Here is a 15,164-nt window from a genome sequence, read left to right as displayed (position 1 = left end):
TAATAGACATCGTACCATGGGATGTGAGGCAGTAGGGAGCAGGTTGGGAACTGGTAAGGTGCTGAGTTAACAAAACTGCATATAATTAAAAAGTAATTTGTCATAAAAAAAACTCAACATTTTACAATTAGTAAAGTACACAATTTATTAGTGGGAGCACTGATGCTTACTAAATAAGGCAATTAAACCCAAGGCTCACCAAATCGGTAAATTCGATTATTAAAATGCTTAGGTGCAAAGTGATATTTTAAAATATACAAAGATCACCGCACATTGGCGGGCCCACAATAAAATCTCCTTCCTTTTCTTATTAGAATAATTTAAAGTATTGAGCAGTTGGGGCAAGACTTGTTAATTGCCATAAGGCGTCGTTTGTTAACAATAACTATACTTGGCAACCGCACGAACGACTTAAGGCCCAACGACAAATGTCTACCATGACAAAGCCCTTTTAAGAAGTTAAATTTTACATACAAATTTCATTAAGGAACAATGTAACTCACCCGTAAAGACCAGCTTAAGGCAACACTGACCAATCTTAAGTGATGAAAATTTCACTATTCAAAAAAACTTTAACAACATTTAAGGCAGGGAGAGGACAAGGTTAAGAAAACAAGATGCGTTGTAGTAATTATTTTAAGCGTCTTTAAAACATACGTCTAAGTGCACCTCTTCGGGTAGGCAGGCTGTCAAGCTTATAAAAACCGAAAAATTTTGGAAATTTGTGGTAAGTCTTATGGGACCAAACTGCTGAGGTCATCGGTCTCTAAGCTTACACACTACTTAATCTAACTTAAACTAAGGACAACACCCGTGCCCGAGGGAGGACTCGAACCTCCGACGGAAAAACACAGTGAGCGTTACGGTGCAATGACCGATCAAAAACCCCAGATACAAGTTGTGAACTTCGTGACATCTTCATGACAAGCTGCCTAGAACATACATGGTACCACAAAAGGCCAAAGCAAACTTATACTAAAAGCCGCCTCTAGACGGTATTGCTTAAATTTACTTACGCAGGATTTAGAAGAAATCAGCCGTTGTAACCCATACGAAAACTGGGAGTAATTATAAGTGTAAAGCAACCTTGGCCGGTATCATATGCAGCTGAAACAAAGAACGCCAAAATAAGGCAAAACTTAATCTCAGAAGGTTACAGGGAAGCAAATCACAATATGTTGCTGCAGAGGTGGCTAATTCGGCAAACAGCCAATAACAAGTAACGTGGATGTACTAGGATCAGCTGGACAGCTATCTTACTAAATAGATACCTTTTCCACAGATGTACGAGAAATTTACATTACCAAAAATAATCCAATCAAAGCCACAAGATCAACTAAGACCTACAGTGAGGCTCCGTTTCTGGATTAGCTCTTGTATTCAATAAACAAGGCATTAAATTATGTCTTATCTGTCCTGTAACACACATCCATAAGCAAAATTAAACACTGTTCTAATAAAATACAAAACATTAATAAATAAAAGAAGGCTGGCAACCACTGAATAGGCAATATACCAGACAAGTAGCTTACAGAAAATTTTTAACAATAAGTGTGGGCTTGTGTACACAATAACTAACCATGCTTCCCACTAATACGGTAAGCAGGAATCAAAATCCAAATTACAATCCACGTTTTCCACAAGTCGCGAATATCTGTCCAGAAAATCGGCTAAACACAGTATGGTAGATAAGTACAACCAAGCGCCTTCGCTCGCAACAGAATACAGGAGGAATGACCACAAACAGCAGCTGTATCCGAAAGGAACCAGGACGCAGTGGGTCACAAAGGTCACTTCCTTCAGTGATGGAGTAGCTGACAGTTCAACTCCAACAGCCGTGATGGCGCCAGCAGCATTCAACAGGCTAGGCCTTCCGACTATGTTCAGTCCAACAGAGCGCTCAAACGTCCTAGGTAAAACAGAACCTCCAACTCCCCACACTGCTGCCAGTAAGTCATTTTTCTCTGCTTGCCGCTGCTCATGCGCCCCAGTTTCCCAGCAACGGCGCAGAGATATGCTCAAGGCAGATACTACCGTTAAGCGAGCGCTAAGGACGTCGCGTGCACAACGCAAACCTTCCGGTCCAGATGGTATACCAATCAGGTTCCTTTCAGAGTATGCAGACACAATAGCGCCTTTCTTAGCAATGGTATACAACCGCTCACTTGACGAAAGGTCTGTTCCTAAAGACTGGAAAGTAGCACAGGTCACACCAATATTCAAGAAAGGAAATAGGAGTAATCCATTGAATTACAGACCCGTATCACTGACATCAATTTGCAGTAGGATTTTGGAGCATATGCTGTACTCGAACATTATGAATCACCTTGAAGAAAATGACTTGTTGATACATAACCAACACGAATTCAGAAAATATCATTCTTGCGCAACACAGCTAACTCTTTGTTCCCATGAAGTGGTTGGTTCAACTGGCTCTGAGCACTATGCGACTTAACTTCTGAGGTCATCAGTCGCCTAGAACTTAGAACTAATTAAACCTAACTAACCTAAGGACATCACACACATCCAAGCCCGAAGCAGGATTCGAACCTGCGACCGTAGCGGTCGCTCGGCTCCAGACTGCAGCGCCTAGAACCGCTGGCCACTCCGGCCGGCTCCCATGAAGTAATGAGTGCTGTCGACAAGGGATCTCAGATCGATACCATATTCCTAGATTTCCAGAAGGCTTTTGATACCGTTCCTCACAAGCGACTATTAATCAAATTGCATGCATATGGAGTATGGTCTCAGTTGTGTGGCTGGATTCGTGATTTCCTCTCAGAGAGGTCACAGTTCGTAGTGATAGACGGTTAATCATCGAGTAGAACAGAAGTTATATCTGGCGTTCCGCAAGGTAGTGTCATAGGCCCTCTGCTGTTCCTGATTTACATAAATGATCTAGGTGATAATCTGAGCAGCCCCCTTAGATTGTTTGCAGATGACGCTGTAATTTACCGTCTAGTAAAATCATCAGACGATCAATTCCGCCGGCAGGTGTGGCCGAGCGGTTCTAGGCGCTTCAGTCTGGAACCGCGCGACTGCTACGGTCGCAGGTTCGAATCCTGCCTCGGGCATGGATGTGTGTGATGCCCTTAGGTTAGTTAGCTTTAAGTAGTTCTAAGTTATAGAGGACTGATGACCTCAGACGTTGAGTCCCATAGTGCTCAGAGCCAGAGCCGATCAATTCCAATTACAAAATGATCTAGAGAGAATTTCTGTATGGTGCGAAAAGTGGCAATTGGCACTAAACAAAGAAAAGTGCGAGGTCATCCACAAGGATACTAAAAGAAATCCGATAAATTTTGGGTATACGATAAATCACACAAATCTAAGGATTGTCAATTCGACTAAATACCTAGGAATTACAATTAAGAGCAACTTAAATTGGAAAGATCACATAGATAATACTGTGGGGAAGGCGAAACAAAGACTGCGCTTTGTTGGCAGAACACTTAGAAGATGCGACAAACCCACTAAAGAGACAGCCTACATTACACTTGTCCGTCCTCTGCTGGAATATTGCTGCGCAGTATGGGATCCTTGCCTGGTAGGACTGACGGAGGACATCGAATAAGTGTAAGGAAGGGCAGCTCGTTTCGTGTTATCGCGCAGTGTGGGTGAGAGTGTCACTGATATGATAAATGAGTTGGGGTGGCAGTCACTGAAACAAAGGCGGTTTTCTTTGCGGATAGATCTATTGACGAAATTTCAATCACGAACTTTCTCTTCCGAATGCGAAAATATTTTGTTGACACCCACCTACGTATGGAGGAATGATCATCACAATAAAACAAGAGAAATTCGAGCTCGAACGGAAAGATGTAGGTGCTCCTTTTTCCCACGCGCCATTCGAGAGTGGAATGGTAGAGAAGTAGTATGAAAATGATTCGATGAACCCTCTGCCAGGCACTTAAGTGTGAATTGCAGAGTAACCATGTAGATGTAGATGTAGGCACAGGACGGATCTAATCAGTCAAATGGCTCTGAGCACTATGGGACTCAACATCTTAGGTCATAAGTCCCCTAGAACTTAGAACTACTTAAACCTAACTAACCTAAGGACATCACACACACACCCATGCCCGAGGCAGGATTCGAACCTGCGACCGTAGCAGTCCCGCGGTTCCGGACTGCAGCGCCAGAACCGCTAGACCACCGCGGCCGGCTCTAATCAGTCGAAAACGACACACAGCCCTTGGCAATAATGCGATCTTGAGGAGATTCCATATGGCCCATGAAATACCACGATATATCTGCCCAAATCATCACTGAACCTCCGTCAGGTGTTTCACTCTTGGGACGTAAACTCGCCCAGAAGCTGTAAAAAGTTTGGAACGACCGAATGACTTCCTTTCATTACCCGACAATGGCTCCGAGACCATGTTTCCCTGTTACGGCCATTTGCATCACTGATGAGTGGTTTTGTAATTCCAGCTCGCCCTGCAGTTCCCAGCTTGTGGAGGTCCCTACTTGTTATTTTCGTGCTGACAGGCTTCGCGAGTGTAACATTCTGTTCTGCAGTGACTTTTGCAACTGTCACTGTCTTATTTTTTGTCACAATCCTCTCCAATGACTGACTGTCACGAACACTCAATCCACACTTTCGTCACCACTGTGGCTTAACGGATGACGTTACTCCACTTTTCCTCTATGCGCTTTTAATTTTCGATACGGAGCCTCTTGAAACACCAAACACTTCGGCTGCCTTGGTTACGGGAGCACCCACCATACGAGCTCTGACAATCTACTACGCTCGATTTCACTCAGCTCCGGCATACTGCATCACAACTACTGACACTTGCAACATGTTTAGGACAATGCACTACTGTCGTTCATGGTCAAATACAAAGGGCGTTCAAAAAGTTTTGCAGAGTCGTCTCTATTTTTTTAATTTTTTTCCGGAGGAGAATGAAACTTTTTGTGAACATACTCCTCAATGTAGCCTCCATCAATTGTGACAAAAAGTTTTGCACAGTCGTCTCTATTTTTTTTAATTTTTTTCCGGAGGAGAATGAAACTTTTTGTGAACATACTTGGAGCATTTAGCTATATACATTGAGCCTCCTCAATGTAGCCTCCATCAGCTGCGACGCATCTGGCCCAACGTTCTTTCCATGATGTAAATGCACTTTGATAAAATTCTGGGGATTGACTTTTACACCATCGCTTGACACAGGAAATAAGGTCTTTCTCGCTACCAAATGTTTTGCCGCGCAAGTGGGCCTTCAGACTACCAAAGAGGTAAAAACCAGCCGGAGCAAAGTCCGGACTGTAGGGAGGATGATAAACAATTTTCCAACCCATTTTCCTGATTTTCTACTGCGTCATAAGGGCTGTACAGGGTGTGGCATTGTCACTGTGTAGTCTGATGAGCTGACCCTGAAGCTGTGGTCTGTGGGTCTTGATGGCACGTCGTAGCTTGTCCAGTGACAAATAGTAACGGTCCCGGTTAATTGTTTAGCCAGATTCCAAAAAAGTCAAAATGACACCACACTGATCCCAGAAGAAGGAGGCTATCAAATTTCGGGCTACTGTTCGTGAAATTCTTGGTTTCTTCTTCCGAGGGGAACTCAGATGTCCCCACTCCATGGATTGGATTTTGCTCTCAGATTTGGACAAAAACAACCATGTTTCATCCTGGGTAATGACGCCGTCAAAACACTGTTTCAACACTTCATTAAAGGTCTTCATGAGACCCTCGCAACACATTCTTCCTCATTGTTTTCATTTCTCTAGTCAATAATCTAGGCACCCAACGTTCACAGATTTTCCTGTACCCTAGAGACTGTCCCAGTAATAGCGCACTACCCAATGACGAATGAATCATTTCAGCAAGCTGTCGTGACGTCACACATCTGTCATTTTGGATTATTTGATCAATGGTCTGCTTATTCACACCAGTCACTGCCGTCGATGATCTACCCCATCGTGGATTGTCCAGTAGAGGGAAATCACCTTCTTTAAACCTCTGCAACCACCACTGGATACTGCTGCGATAAACTGTGTCCTCCCCATAAACAGGGAGCAACTTCCTATGAATCGATGTGTCTTGAAGAGGAACTCCACCACCGATTGTTGTCCCAACCTGACACCTGCTTCACGGTCCATTATGGCTCACCTGCAAATAAAAGAAAATACTTTTATATACCATCTTATAACCGGCCGGGGTGGACAAGCGGTTCTAGGTGCTACAGTCTGGAACCGCGCGACCGCTACGGTCGCAGGTTCGAATCCTGCCTCGGGCATGGATGTGTGTGATGTCCTTAGGTTAGTTAGGTTTAAGTAGTTCTAAGTTCTAGGGGACTGATGACCTCAGAAATTAAGTTCCATAGTGCTCAGAGTCATTTGTGCCATACCATCTTATAGCTAAATATTCCAAGTATGTTCACAAAAAATTTCATTTTCCTCCTGCAAAAAATAAAAAAATTAGAGGCGACTGCCCTTAACTTTTTGAGCGCCCTTTGTAAAACAGCACTACCTGCAAGCTTGGCTAGCATCTGCATTTATTTCCAGGCATGCACTTCTCGCGGTGTTCCATATTTTTGTCAAACTCCTGTACATGACAATAACAGCAACACGCCTACAGTCGACCAGCTTCGCCATTTCTGATGGGCTCGTTCGATACCCCGGGCCATAACAATCTGCCATTAGTCGAAGTCACTTATGTCAGTGAATTTCCCCATTTTGCGTCCCGTATCGTCGCTGCAATGATTCCCCCCCTCCCCCCCACCCTTTTTTTTCTCGCTCACATGATTTCCTGCCCACAACACGATCAGGCGGCATTCAGTGTCGTGGTGGGCAGTGGTCATAATGTTTTGGGTCATCAGTGTGTGCCTTCGACTGTGACGGACGGTGACAGCAGTGTCTGTGCAGGCGCTGAAGAGCTTCATGGCGTCGTTCAACCAGAACGCGGTGCGAGTCTGCGAACGGCTGGCCGCGACGGCGGGCGCCGAGACGGAGCCCTTCCCGGAGCTGTTCCTGGGGTCGCTGGACCTGGGGCTGTCCAACTTCGCCGGCACCACGCTGGACACCGTGGAGCCGTGTCCGATGCGCAGGGCGGCCTTCGTCAGCGCCATGACCCGCGCCATGGAGATCATGCAGGTAAGTCCCCGAACCGCTCATCGGTCTCCCACTAGTACCACTGCATCCTCTGTTTTCCTGTCTTGTGCGACCTTTCATTTCGGTTGAAGCATAATAATTTCAACTAATGAAGTAATTTATCTCACCCGTGCATCAGACACTGCCTGACAAAAATGTGAAACAGCCAGAAGAGGAGGAAAAAACTAAACTTCACGGGTTGACAGGGTTCAAAAATGGTTCAAATGGCTCTGAGCAATATGGGACTCAACATCTTAGGTCATAAGTCCCCTAGAACTTAGAACTACTTAAACCTAACTAACCTAAGGACATCACACACACCCATGCCCGAGGCAGGATTCGAACCTGCGACCGTAGCAGTCCCGCGGTTCCGGACTGCAGCGCCATAACCGCTAGACCACCGCGGCCGGCGGGTGACAGGGTATGTGATGCTATTTCAGTCACTACAAAATGAGTCAAATTCATCTCTTGGCAGCAAGAGCCCACTAATCGGTATGACATTGCACCACCCCTGGCCAGGATGCATGCACTGATTCATTTGGCAAGGGTATCATAAAGCCTTTGTATCCTCTCCTGAGCCAAGCTGACTGTCTGGTCGTTGATATCCTGGATACTGGAGCTGAATAGAGTTGACATCCGAGCTAGACCCACATATATTCTGTCGAGGAGAGATTTGGGAAGTTCGCTGGCAACGGCCATACCTCAACATTACGAAGACAGTCCATAGAGAACACATGCTGTGTGTGGACGAATATTGTCCTGCTGAAAAATGACACCACAATACCGTCGCACGAGGTTACATACGAGTACGCTGGATGTTCGTGACGAACCGTTGTGTCGCCACAGTTCCGTTAATCACAATCAGCCGTGACCTGAAGTCATACTCCATGGCTCTCCACACCTTGACGCCACGTGTAACATCACTGTGCCTCTCCAAAGCAATGGAAGAGTGGGATCTCTTCCCAGGTCACCTACTCTCCGACGATGGTCATCCGGGGTGCAGAACAGTGATTCATAACTGACCACAATGTGGCGTCAGCCACGAGCAGCACACGGTTCCCCGTCGGGGCATCACCCCAAACGCAGCCGTTTGTGTTGTGGTTTTAACAGCAGCCTACGTATGCAACTGTAATTGCCTAGTACGGCCGGTTCTAGTCTCTGACCGTTGATGCAAGATGACACAGAATGTTGGACTGCACGCGTACATATGAAGAGGTTACGATGTGCACAATACGTCGATACTCCCTTGTGATGGTAAGACGAGTGTGCTTGCCCTCACGTTCACATGCAGTTCAACACCGGACCACTGTCACACGCGGAATACCCCAAAAGTCTAGATATTGCACTATTCGACAAGCCGGCCAGTGGAGACCCCCAATGAGGCCCCTTTCAAACTGTCAGGTGCTGGTAATCCTTTCACACAGGACTACGCGGCATCTCCGTGACCTTCAGTCACCAATCAAAATCTGTCGCTGCTGTTCACACCCATTCTACATCGACAACACAAAGCAGCAACAACAGCAATGCACTCTAGTGGCTGTTCTGTCTGTAACAGAGAATTGGAAGCCTTATCATTTACGGTTCCGCCGATGGCGTGTACGTGTACGAAGTCACATTGACACCCGACCAAGTCTGCTGGATGCTTCACTTTTTTTGTCAGGCAATGAGTATATAGTTTAATGAGATGTAACCATTTTCTTTATCCGGTTCAGTACACAGAGAATTTAACAAGAATGATATTCATGTCTCTAACCGATTTATAACATATCATGGAGTCCTGCTCAGTAATCTTTTCGAGTTGTGCAGAAACGGAGACCTGACAAGAATATCATCGATCGCTGAATGAGAAGTGTCCGCGTTCTCTGAACATTCAGGTTCATGGAACAACAAGAAAAGAATTGTATTAAGTGAAGTTTCCCTGGTGGACAGAATATTCCACAATGTGAAGAGCGTGCAGGGGGGACAAGCTTATTTCTTTCTTCGATATTTCATCTCCTAAGCGTACTGCTATATATTTATAAGGGACATTAGTATTTTCGGAATTTGGCAGGTGAGTTATTTGTGTTTGGTGATGCGACTTGGCATACATTGAGGAGCAATGGCGGTGGATGTCTTCAGGGTGGCGCTAGTGGATCAGGGGTTAGCGTCTAGATGCGTCCGAAAATTATCCAACACAAGTCCCTGGAATACCTAACGTTCATTGCAGTGGCCTTGAAGCTCATCGTCGAAGTTGACTTTTATCGTAGAAGTTTTCAAATGTAGAGGTCACTTTCCTCGAAGTGATCGACTCTGGTTTCACCCAGTTCCCAATACAAATCTTTCCAGGGATAGCTAAAAGTGCCGCAGAGAGGCGGCTCTTGGTTTCATGGTTTCCGTACTGGGGAAGACTGTCAGTCTGATACCAGTGAGATGAAATTCTCCAGTGTCGGAGAGTCTTACCGATATTTTTCATTCCTTGGCTGTTTTGTCTAACGCACAGGTTGCCAAAGTCCTCAAAATGCACGTCAAGCTACAAAAAGAAACTTGCAAATAACGCAGTCTATTAGCAAACGCCGTTAACAAGTAAGGAACGTCCTGTCAACTGAAAGTGACGACTTATGTTCGCATCATTATTTCATCTGATAATTGGTGAAACTGTTGCTTGCTGGTGACACATATAACATTCTTGCACACTGGCGATATATTTACAAATTTAGAACGTCTTCACCACAGTGGCTAGAACTGTCGATGCGACAAACGAAATGAGTATATTTAACACTACCAAAATATTAATGTAAAATGTAGTCTAATGATGCATCAAAGCGTAATAGACATATACAGGGACAGGGATTCGAGATTCAGCGACACTGTTGATTCCCGTTTGTTGTTGTAACAGACGATAGAAATCATGCGGAGGTTGGTACGATCCCCTTAGGCTCATATAGTTGAGTCTTCTAAAGGACGTAACATCTGTACTATGTAGAAGCCATCTCCCGTAACCTTTGCTACGTGTACCTAACCAAAATTTCAAGGCACAGCTTCAGATTAGCTACAACGTGTTCGAAAAACATTAGTCGATGTCAAAAATCTAAAGAAAGTTGAATTTCATCGTAGAAACCTTTAAGGAAAACATTCCAGATGCTCCCTGATTGTTTGAATTCTGTAATAAATTGTTGAAAACATATTTTAATATGTCTTTTGGAGCGACCCTGCCTCAGAGGTTTCAACTAGGAACCGCGTTTCGTCCCATCACTCGAAATGTTTGTTATAAAATATCGATGGATCATGTGATTTCCTTTTACAGCTGAATGTGACAAATGTTTCCTTCAGGGCCATTCATTTAAACGCTACCCTGGGTTTTGAACGTTTACAGCTACCGCTTTTCAATAATGTTCGTTTTATCTTCCTCCAGATTCGCTATTGGCAAATCATCCATCGGTTCTTGTGTATTCTTCCCAGTTAGAAGCATAGACATACTTCAGATAAAATCAGAGAGTAGTTAGACATACTTTTCATTTCAGTTGATCAATAGTGTGGAGATCCTCCAGGATATAGCCCCCCAAAAAAGAATACACAATAAATATTAAAAAGAAAAACAAATGTATTAATTTACCTTCCACCATCACCAAGTGGAATAAGTAAAAAAATCGTGTTTTCCTCTAAAAGGCCATATATAACTTATCAAAAACATACAAATGTTTGGTACACTGAGGTGGATATTGTAATTCTTGGGTTATCGCAGCCATACACCATCAAAGAGAAAAATCATTTTACAACAGTTATTTCGAATGATCGCACAATTTCACCGAAGTTTCACAGAAGTCAGGTTGTACTAATACTCGCATTATCAGTAACATATATGCATCAGCTGGGTCTACTAAGAAATTTGTCAGTGGAGTAGAAGGAGCTGGCCATCACTAAATCTCTTAGGCTTCTCTTAAACTGAACTTTATTTGTAGATGAATTTTGTATGGCTGCTTGCGCGTTACTGAAAATGAGCGCTCCTGCCTCATGGACACCTTTCATGACCGTAGAAAGTGACTTCAGATCTTTGTGAAAATTATTCTTATTTCTCCTACTGATTCCATGAACTGAGCTATTGGCGTGAAAGAGAGATATTTTTTTATCGACGAATTTCGTCAAGAATAAATATACTGGGAAGCAGTTGTTAGTATCTGTAGTCCCCTAAATAGGCATGTTCTTGAGTTCACACCATTAATAATTGTTATTCAAAGTTTTTGGAACCAGAAAACTTTAGCTAGGCTTGTTAGTTAACCCAAAAAATAATCCGTATTGTACGGGATTAAACTCAAGTTTGTGCAGCGAAATTTTGTGTGCCTCTCCTGGGACAGTTATTTGACAGTGGACTCGTGTTCGGGAAGAGCAGAGTTCAAATCTCCATGTGGACTTTCAGTTATGGGTTTTAACTTGTTTCTCTGAACCACTTCAATGTAATTTTTGGATAGTTCCTTTAAATGGAAAACGGCTTACTGTCTTCCTCATCCACGTGCAACTCAGCCAGTGGCCGGCCGGAGTGGTCGTGCGGTTCTAGGCGCTACAGTCTGGAACCGAGCGACCGCTTCGGTCGCAGGTTCGAATCCTACCTCGGGCATGGATGTGTGTGATGTCCTTAGGTTAGTTAGGTTTAATTAGTTCTAAGTTCTAGGCGACTGATGACCTCAGTGCTCCGTTTCTAGAGCAGTGTGCATGTAAGAAGGCTGGCGCTGTGGCGATGCGAGTGTTGCAGAAGCGTAAGCTTCAGGGTACGCGTAGGGTATTTAATTTTATGTTTGTTTAGGTGTGGTAAAATTACTTAACCATTGTAGTGTGCGTTGAGGATGAGATAATGCAAACACAACGAGTATTACGTTAGGAAGAGGCAGCGATAGTTTTCTAGGCATGTAATTTTTTATGGTGTGTCGGTCAGAAGCAGAAGAAGTGGCCCAATGTGGCACTTACGCCAGTGTTGCCAGTTACCATGGTAGGCAACGGTGTACAGCAAGGCCCCACAATCTCGTTAACGGTCCATTGTGAACAACAGACAGCTTGAACGGCGCCTCGGCTGCTGTTTTGGTGGTAATGTTACACGTTTTAGCTTACAACACATATTCCTTCGAGTTATCTTACCGACATTACGTCTCACTTATCTACGTAACTATAAGCAGCAGTTTAATTTATGAACAAATGGCACTGTTAAAGTAAATTGCCACAACTGTTTGTTTACAACTAAATGCAGCTTTTTACGTCGGTGTTCAATGCTCCAAATTTTTGAAGTGAAATGTATTTAGCATCAGATGATTATTCCGGTATCTAGTACACCACATTAATACCCCTTCGTGCCATATGCAGAATGCAGGTGAATCCTGTACCTGGCTGTGTGGTGTTCTCACCAACTGTTCTAATTCACAGCAGTACAAAATGAAACGTGTCCAGCCTCATGTCCGCCAGTACTGTCAAAAATGGCATCTACAGTCAAAAAAATTAAAATCAATGATATATCCCTTCTGAAAATCTCAGTGCACTGGCTGAAAGTCCCTAATACAAAACATCCAAATATATCCACCTATCTGTGGAAAGTTATATTCGTTCCTTTCTCAAATTTATTCGTGCAATGAAGCGTTCCACAACTCGTTACCATTTTTCTTTTCTAAATTGGAATGTGTAGACAGTACAGGTACGACTAACAAATGCTATGCGTATGCACCAATAAGTATATATTGTTCGATCAGTGTCCCCATAAGCCACAATACACTTCAACTCGCTAGACTCTTCCCAACACAATGGCGTCCAGCCGAAGGTTCAAAATATCCCGGGTCTACAGGGCCCTCGGAGAGTCTATTTATGTTTCCAACGTCTTTGGTATGTAGCGTAGAACAGAGATAGAGAACACACTGGCGTAGCTGAAAAATATTCTATGTCTCTCTGTATTCATAAAGCATTTAGCAACCACCTTCTTTAAGCGGACCCTAGGTGGTCAGTATTGCTGTAGAATACTATTGCACAATAATAAAAACACTGCTGCTGCAGTAATTGCTCTATTTTGCTGCAAGCAGAAGAAAAAGAGATAGTAAATGAAAAATCGAAATAAGAAGCGTCAATAATTCACTCACGGAACCTTGTTGAGAAAACTGAGACTGAATCGAAAAAATTATCATCAGAACGTTTTTTGCACTGATGGTTCCAACATTTGACACACAGATGGAAATGGGCCGACTATAATCAATAAACAAAACACTGTAATGAGATTTGCAGTTCCACGAAGTAAGTTCTTAACTGAAGTTTGTTCTTAAACACCAACTATTATTTTTATTAAAGAATGTTTCCTTGTAGCTGTAGGGTTGTACCACTCTGTATTTAGTTAGCAACAACTGTTAAGAATCGTTCTTAATTTTCTGTTTTTTATATTAATCTGCTCTAATATCCCATAACGCTGGAAATGTTTTACATATTTCGATGCGCTCTGATATGAATGATCTTTCTTTTTATTTTGAACCAATTTTAGTAAAGAAGCACAACAACAAGCAGCGAACACTAAGACTACTTGAGGATACCGTCAGTAGAGCGCACAGACGTAATAATATTTATACGTAGCGCAATAAATTCCAAAAGTTTTTGGTCAGCTTAGTATTGTTTCACAGCCATTCATCCTAACGTACAAACCTTCAATATTATTGCGCGTCTGGAAATATTGGGCAATAATATCGATCGTCTGAAGGACGCTTTACTTGAACAGCACTACAAAGAGATCAATGTCAGCTACCGTGATACGTCTCGCTGTTACCTCACCATATGCTTGCAAACCCTGAACATCATATTTCATGGAGTTAAATATGTAAATAAACAGCAGTATATTTGCCTGTTTTCTCTTTACTCGAGGGTTGTATCTAAGAACATTTTTATTAGTATCAAGATATTGGGGCAGTTGGCACAGCAACACAGTATATCAGTTCTGTTGTAGTTATTTACTCCACTGATATAACGTTAACCAGAGACGACCATTTTACTCGACGCTATAGAGAATCTCAGATACAGTAACCAATTAATACACGGGGCGTTCAAAAAGTAATGTAACACATTTTTTTTCTTTGCCAATTCCCGTTAAAACAATGCGGAGTTTGTTGCTGGAAGTCATGGAATTTTCTCACCTCAGTCCCTTTAGTTTCATGTAATGGGCGGTGGTTGATGGTGGCGGCGCTAAACATAGTCTCCGAAATGGCGCCTGTAACGGAAATGCGTTCGAGGCAGAGAGCTGTCATTGAGTTTCTTTCGGCGGAAAACCAGAGTGTCTCAGATATTGACAGGCTCTTGCGGAATGTCCATGGAGACTTGTCAGTGAAAAACAGCACTGTGAGTCGATGGACGAGGCGTCTGCCATCATCGCAGCAAGGTCGTGCCAACCTGTACGATCCTCCACGTTCTGGTCGACCGCACACATCTGTGACTACTGCAATGTTGGAACGTGTAAGCACTCTCATTCGAGGTGACGACTTATCATAGCTAAACACCTAACTGGACAACTGCACGTCTCAGTTGGTAGTGCTTACACACCAACTGGGGTACACAAAGGTGTACGATCATTGGGCTTCTCGCCGCCTAACGGGGGACCGTAAAGAACAAGGAAGGACCAGCCGTGCGGAATCTCTTGCGCGTTACGAGGCTGATCGAGACAATTTTTGTCGAACATCGTCACAGGCGATGAAATAGGGGCTCGTCACTTCGAACCGGAAACAAAACGGCAATCCATGGAGTGGCGCCACACGATCTCTCTTCCGAAGAAGAAAGTTCAAAGGCGTACCCGCAGTTGGTAAAGTCATGGCGATGGTCTCTGGGACCCTGAAGGGGTTATTCTGTTTAATGTCCTCCCTCATGGTCCATCGATCAACTCTGACGTGTATTATGCTACCTCGGGAAACTGAAGAAACGACTCCAATGTGTGTGAAAAAAATTGTGTGAAATCTTATAGGACTTAACTGCTAAGGTCATAAGTCCCTAAACTTACACACTACTTAACCTAAATCATCCTAAGGACAAACACACACACACCCATGCCCGAGGGAGGGCTCGAACCTCCGCCGGGATCAGCCGCA

At 43.7% G+C, this 15,164-nt stretch overlaps 1 protein-coding gene across 1 annotated transcript in view; it reads left to right on the top strand.

Moving 5' to 3' along the window:
• Positions 1-15,164, top strand: part of LOC126196407 (cytochrome P450 4d2-like) — a 113,411-nt gene that overhangs the window by 32,701 nt on the left and 65,546 nt on the right. The window contains exon 3 of the mRNA XM_049934566.1: positions 6,874-7,101. Within this exon, the coding sequence (XP_049790523.1) occupies positions 6,874-7,101 (228 nt within the window). The remainder of the gene's footprint in view (positions 1-6,873; positions 7,102-15,164) is intronic.

This window comes from Schistocerca nitens, chromosome 1 (assembly GCF_023898315.1).
Source record: "Schistocerca nitens isolate TAMUIC-IGC-003100 chromosome 1, iqSchNite1.1, whole genome shotgun sequence".
Lineage (NCBI taxonomy): Eukaryota > Metazoa > Arthropoda > Insecta > Orthoptera > Acrididae > Schistocerca > Schistocerca nitens.
This window is presented reverse-complemented; position numbering and strand designations above follow the sequence as displayed.